Here is a 6,912-nt window from a genome sequence, read left to right on the forward strand (position 1 = left end):
GCGAAATTCAAGCTTTTCCTGCTTCAAGTGATGATAATCCACGTGTCAGTTTTTTTCACCCCCCTTCTTCTTCTTACAGCCACGCAGTTCCTCCGACCGACGCTAGGCTACATCAGGAAGTAACGTGACTCAGCCTCTTTCAACCAAAACAATGCAATAATCCGCCCGAATTAGCCAAACGTGGCTCTGCGCATTATATCTGTTTCCGCGGATTGAAAGCGTTAGAAACGAAGTGTTAGAAGAGCCGAACGAACATTTTTGAAGCCAGAAAGGCGACTTAAGGACGGCAAAGGCAACGCGACTCCTTCCTGTGTTGATAAACTAGACGCCAATCCAGGTTCAGTCACAAACGCTAAGCTTAAGTACGGGAGCATCCCTACAGCAGACGCAGGCGACTATAATCCGAAGTTATATCTCGCCCAGCAAGTCCATAACAAATGAACCCGGTATCTGCTGCCATGCCATCCATCGATGAACGTGCTGCTTGGGCTGGAGCATCGCAGGGTTTGTTTCTCTCCACGTGTCTGGAGGTTGTGTGTGAGAAACGCAACAGCAGTCCAGCATTATGTAAGACCAGCTTTTGGCCTTCCTCATCACTAATCATTCCTTATGACCCTAAATGATGGATGTGGCATGAGCAGAGGTGCTCTGTCTTACATCAGGGCATCACCCTTCAAATAAAAAGGGATGTACAAGAACTTCCAAAAAGTATTTAATACCTTTGTAAAGCATCCGACTTCAAAAAAACTCACTAATTCAGCTCTGCATGGCCTATAAATCACATTATCGAGTATGTCAACGTTAGCAGGGTAACTACGGTAAGATGCAACAGCAGAAAACAAACATTACATTGCAAATGACATTCACAGAGCATATGATCAACACCTTGCACTCCCTCTAGCACATTTACAAAATGGTTATCGTTTTTTTGCACTGCAAATAAAAAGTGGAAGCGAACACAGTTCCACCCAGTCAGTCCACTGTTTGGCTGAAACTCGGATGTGTACAAGGCATCACGATCCAACGGACGCAGACCCTCAGAACGAGATGTCAAGCCTAAAGAGACAGTTTTCTTACACTTAAATCGTGCCGTTTAAAGAAGATGCACCTTAAAGTCCCAGGCTAGGCTTGAACTACATCCAAACCTGGCCCACAGCCTTGACCGCTTTATATAGTTTCCGAACAAAACAAAAGACGAAAATAGACATGAAAGTAATTCTCTGCAAAACACAATGGAAAAATTCAATCCACCAAGTCAAATATAGAGGTAACAAAACCGTAAAATTTTCTCTGCATTAAAAAGTGTTCTTATTTTGGCCATAAATAACTTTTAAAATTCAAAACATTCCCATTTGCACAACCCATTTAATGCAAAAAGTCTCTGATAAGCAATAACAATTATGCTAAACAACAAAAAAAAAAGTATATTTAAGTGTCAGTCACTGACTGAGTATAAATAGTGAAAGGAGGAAAGGGGAAAATGTCCGTGTCGTTTCCCACAGAACACTAGCGGCGAGCTGCTCTGGTGTTCCTCTTCACTTGGGGTCCTCGATGGTGCCCTTGCTGAGATCAGTCATTTTAGGGTACTTGACTTTCTTTTGGTCCAGTTCATTCTGAGCCCACAGCAGAAGTTTCAGGAGCTTAGCCAGTTTAGGTGTCGACTCTCTGTTCTCATAGTCCAGCACTGCTTGGTTTACCTCACTCCATACCTTATTTAAAAAAAAAAAAAAAAAAAAAAAAAAAAAAAAAAAAAAAAAAAAAAAAAAAAACACACAACAGGTGGTGAATCAGTGTTAACTCAAGTCACGGCAAGCACATTTTCCTAAAGTGACAGTTCAGTGAAAAAGTTAATCTTCCTTTTACCCCAAATGTGTTTATTCAGCCAAGACTTTGCTATGCTGGTTTTGAACTGGAGCTATTAAAGCTAATGTGGCTGACAATGAATGGAAGCTTATACCTCACTAATCACCATCCTGCAAACTGCATGCCTCAGAAATGAAAACTCTACAGAAGTCATTTTTTTAAAAAAAAGAAAAAAGCAGGGTCCAGCTGCACTGCTCCTAAGAAAAAACTTGCCAATGTAGCATTCTTGTGCATGATATTAAAATACAAGGGTAACTACTATGAAATCATTTAGTTAATTGAGTTCTATGCAAACACAAGTTGTGCCCAGATACACTGTTCTCTAGGTATTTTGCTTAAAATATGTGTCAGTGTGTACGAAATCTGGCAAACGTCTCATTTTGAGATCCCATGTTTATTATACTTTTCCCCCATAATTTGTGTTCTGCTGGCTCCACAATGTTTCGTAATACTTGGACTCTGATGATCAATATTTCTGCCATAATTTGTTGACAGCTGCTAAGTTCTCACAGCAGTTATAGTCCACAAAAATCGACTTTGCCTTCTTCAATTTTAGACAAACTTTGTCTAGGTTGCCAACAATACTAATACTAAAGAAACAGGAGTGCAAAAGAAGCCAACCTCACCACTTGGGAAATGCAGCCCTCTTTTCATGTTATTCTAATTCTGATCAGCCTACAAAAATAAATGATTACATCTGTGGGTTGGCTGAAATATGACCATGAGCTGCTGCCCCACCTTTTCTAAAACGAACAACAAATCTACACAATTTACATGAACGGCTTATTCAGCATTTAAAATGGTGAATTTGGCCAATTTTGCTTTAATCCTCACACACTTGCCTCAAACCACATCAAGCTGTTAAATAATCACAAACAGACTTGTTTGTGTGGACTCTGAGATGGCGTGGCATACTACTGTTGTCCATATATGAGCACAAAAATATCGAATAAAATATGATTTTTTTTTTTTTGCTATGTGACATGGTCACCAAACAAGCCTTGACCACATCCATCGAAAATTGTGACTACATTTTTGAACACTGAACTACAAAACACGCTACAACATGTACAGAGCGCAATGTTATTTCTCAGCACTTGTCACAGAGGAACCGTTTAAGGCTGTAATAGATGTGGCCTCAAATTTATCCGCTATTGTCATCTGTTTGTGAGCAGCCATGAACCACAGAAGCAGTTTTCTCCATGCAAACGAACAACCTACCTTCTGTCGCTGCATCATATTGAGGAGGTCTCCGAAAGGCGACTCCTCTGGGTTGTCAAACGCCAGCAGCGCCAGCGTGCGCTCCATCTCAGTCAAGCACTCTCGACTCTCCTCGCCCTGCTCCGCCAGCTGTGTCTGCGCAAACTCCAGCGCTGCCTCCGTCTCCCGCAGACGGATCAACTCAATCAGGTGCTGCTGCTGCAAAGGGAACAGAAGGTGGTGTTCATTTCATAAAAATTCTAGACTGGGAATGTTTTCAGATGTGGAATCTGGTGAGTGGTACCGCATGTCACCTTACATGAATCAGCTGTTAATGTTTTGATGTCAATTTTTTTTGCAGTGAAATGTGAAAGTGAAGGACAGTCTCCTTAGAAAACAGTTTTAAAGTGCAGCTTCCATAACTTCACTCATAACCTGTTCACATACATGCGATGAGACTTCCTCTTATAATAATAATAATAATATTTATTTTTTTACCTGGAGGTGGAAGTAAAGGTAGCGATTAGTGTCTAACAGTTCCGGATGCAGGCTGTTGATCAGTGCGATGGCCTCCTGAATCTGTCCTTTCAGAATCATCTCTCTGATCTTTATCCTCTCATCAAGCGAGTCCAAGTCCACACTCGGTTCGATGCCCGATTCCAGCCTAAACTTTTCTGCTGCTTCCTTAAAACCTTCTAAACAAACAAACATGCACGGATTCAATCTACAGAACATCTATTCTTCAGCAGACCACCACGGCAGACAGCGAATGAATGCAAGCAGTACTGCGTACCTGTCACCAGGTAGTTCATGATGAGCCGGTTCATGTCTGCACGTTGAATGTGAACATTGTTGAGCTTCTCCATCCACTCCTCTCGAGTTATATCCTCTGGCTTTTCAGCATAACTCATCATGAAGTGTCTTGAAGAACAAAGAAATAAACAAGCAGGCAAAAGTTGCATATTCTCCTGAGCTGTCTTCCACAGTTCTTCTACCCTAGTGGTCATGACATTTTTGGGAAGGATGCATATATGAATATGGACCTTTTTTTCACGTTTGTCACACCACGGACACAGTTATAGTGCATTATAAGTCACGAAGCAGTGCTGGCTTATGGGAACATTTCCAAGTTTTATAACTGAAGCACCGTTTCCATTAACATTATAAGCTGCCTGCGTTCGTTTGTGTGTTAAGAAGAGTCTAGCACAAAGTCTGGAAGAAACAAAAGCTGTCATAATGTGAAGAAAAACGTTAACAGAGCTAAACTGGGAGTCAGACTTTAATTCAGTGAACGCTGAGGATGAGGACCAAAACGAGCTAATTATTCAGGCCTGCCCGAAAACCACAACACTGAAGCCTAAACGTTCAGCAAAGAAACACACAACGCATTTCTCACGCTGGACCGACTAAATACTGACGACTAATGTGCTGACCGTGCACTGGCCATGCGGACAGTCATCCAGAAACTCAAAAAAAAGTCATTTACGAACGGAGTGTGAGCAAATTTTACCTGAAACAGTCACTGCTTAACAGCAGCTTGCAGTACGGGCGAGCAGGGCCGCAGAATGTATAGTCTCGCGATACTTCACGACAAACGAGGATTCCGTTGTTGCCAGATGCGTGTTTTTTACCCCCAACTGGTGCACTAAAATCCCTCATTTCAGGATTGCATAGGATTTTATTTGTTTGTTTGTTTGTTTGTTTACAGATTTCAAACATGAAATATTTGCTTTCTTTATTTGTTTATTTAACAAAAAAACACACTTATCAATAGCATTATTTTATGATGTAACATCAAATGTGCCAGCCAAGTTAGCTAAATGGCTCATGTTCACCTGCAGTCGCTGGACAGCGCCGCTCACACTAAAACTAAAACCACAAGACACCATTAAAGGGTACATACAGGTGACAGGGCACATAATATAAACGCGTAAACGCATTTATTTAGAATAAAACAGTCGGGTCGTATTCAGCGGGTAGTGCGTTCTCTTCATGTACACACAGAGAAAATGAGCACACACCAAATAGAGCGCGGTTCCTGTTCCTTAATGGTATTACGGTCACCTCTTGTAATGGCCCTAGTCAACCTATTTAGTGCTTTATGTGTTTAACTTGCTCACTTCACCATCGCTACAACCTCACTGGCAAAAGCTTGTATGTGTAGGCATGATTACTGGCCCCGTTTCAGTAAGGGCTTTTTAACATGTGCTTGACGACTTTGGCTCTCCTCTTATGTTAGCCACGCAAACTTTGCAACTCAAAACATTTGTTTAGTAAGTCTAACATACATACACTTAAGTGATTTGTCTGGCTTGGTTTAGAAACGTGGTATATGTCATTAATTCATTCATTTATTTTTTGGTGTTGGTGGTTGTTGTTGTTGGTGCTGTCGCCTCACAGCCAGTAGGGCCTGGGTTCGATTCCCCGGATAGGTGTCCAGGGTCCCTGGTCAGAAAGTGTGGAGTTTGCATGTTGTCCGCTTGGGTTTCGACCCACAGTGCAAAGACATGCTGTCTTTCTGCTATGCGATGGACTGACGATCTGTCCACAGTGTTGCCAACTCCTCAGTAAGGAAAGTAGCTATTGGCTGTCCTACAAGTCGCTAAATGACGCCATCGCCTACTTTGCATAACTGTCCATTTGCGTGTATTTGAAGCAGTAGAATAAAGGAATGACGTTGTGGGAGAGAAAAAAGTGAGTAAAAACCACCCTGAATATGTTAGAACTACAAATGAACTCTGAATAAATGAACTTCTTCTGTTGATTCTTTTCTCTTTTTTGCCTTTGAAATAGGCCGTCACTTCTCAAAATAACTTCATGACTTTAATGCTTTGTCTAGACCTACATTGCATAAATCATTTTTACGTAAATTACATAAATCAATTTTGTCCTGTGTTGTTAAATGTTAGCATATCAATTTTAATCAAAAGACTGCTGCTCTACGCTCAACCCTCCTCCTTTATCCGGGCTTGGGACGGCACACTGATCTTAAAGGAGACACTTTGACAGAGGCACTTAGTTTTTCTGTTTTGTCTTTTTTCAGCTTTTTAAAAAAAAAAATTTAATATATTTTTTAATTTATATTTACATCCCGCTCTGTAAATAGGGGCGGGGTCAGCGGCGGCTTCGGGCATGCGCAGTTCATTTGCAGTGTGTCCGTGTAGCGGCGTGGGTCTGCTCTGACCGTGAGACCGAGCACTGAGTGCTGTGGGACGGGGCTCACGGCAGCGCCCGCTGCTCGCTGAGGACAGTAACTGAAGAGCATGTGTGTTCACCTCAGAGTCTCCAGATGTCTCCAGTAACACCAGAAAAAGTCGCTAGATTTGTCGCTAGTCGCTTAAAAAAGTCGCTAGAGGGGTCTGAAAACTCGCTAAATAAAGCGACAAAGTCGCTAAGTTGGCAACACTGCCTGTCCTGCCTTCCTCCCGACGATGACCGATGGGATAGGCTCCCGCACCCGCCACGACCCAGAAGGAGAAGCGGTTTAGATGTGTGTGTGTGTGTGTGTGTGTGTGTGTGTGTGTGTGTGTGTGTGTGTGTTAGCTGTGCGCCCTTTAGCAAAGTAATGAGGTTGTATTAATTGCATGGACTAGTTCGTTACCTAAAACCTATGTGAGCATAGCAAACCTTATGGGTTTGAAATATTAAGCATTTTGTCCCCGTTTTTATTGGGGTTTGTAAGAGGAAAGTGTCAGTTTAGCGTTTTCAACACGCCCTCGTCGCCTGACTGGCCGCTGCCTCTGTGGGGGGAAGATTATTATTTTAATTATTTTTCTGTACGGAACGAAATCAGAGCACATGAAGTATAACCGTTTTATTACAGCAGTATTGCTGAGGGCGATATTTAAA

General features: G+C 42.1%; 1 protein-coding gene across 1 annotated transcript; it reads right to left on the reverse strand.

The window, feature by feature from the left end:
* Positions 1–699: 699 nt before the first annotated feature.
* Positions 700–4,646, reverse strand: gid8b (GID complex subunit 8 homolog b (S. cerevisiae)). Its single transcript, XM_017710925.1, has 5 exons — positions 4,574–4,646; positions 3,857–3,984; positions 3,562–3,758; positions 3,085–3,282; positions 700–1,709 (listed from the first exon to the last, which is right to left on the reverse strand). Exons 2-5 carry the CDS (start codon positions 3,975–3,977, stop codon positions 1,536–1,538), a joined length of 690 nt encoding a protein of 229 aa, XP_017566414.1. The 5' UTR covers positions 3,978–3,984; positions 4,574–4,646; the 3' UTR covers positions 700–1,535.
* Positions 4,647–6,912: the final 2,266 nt, after the last annotated feature.

This window comes from Pygocentrus nattereri, chromosome 9 (genome assembly GCF_015220715.1).
Source record: "Pygocentrus nattereri isolate fPygNat1 chromosome 9, fPygNat1.pri, whole genome shotgun sequence".
Lineage (NCBI taxonomy): Eukaryota > Metazoa > Chordata > Actinopteri > Characiformes > Serrasalmidae > Pygocentrus > Pygocentrus nattereri.

What these genes read in the sequence shown, in the direction of transcription:
- gid8b (XM_017710925.1), bottom strand. Translation starts at nt 3,977, where the DNA reads ATGATGAGTTATGCTGAAAAGCCAGAGGATATAACTCGAGAGGAGTGG. An exon ending in CATGAACTACCTGGTGACAG is followed by an intron (nt 3,759 to 3,856) that starts GTACGCAGTACT and finishes TTGTTTGTTTAG; the next exon opens with AAGGTTTTAAGGAAGCAGCA. An exon ending in ACCTTTACTTCCACCTCCAG is followed by an intron (nt 3,283 to 3,561) that starts GTAAAAAAATAA and finishes TTCCCTTTGCAG; the next exon opens with CAGCAGCACCTGATTGAGTT.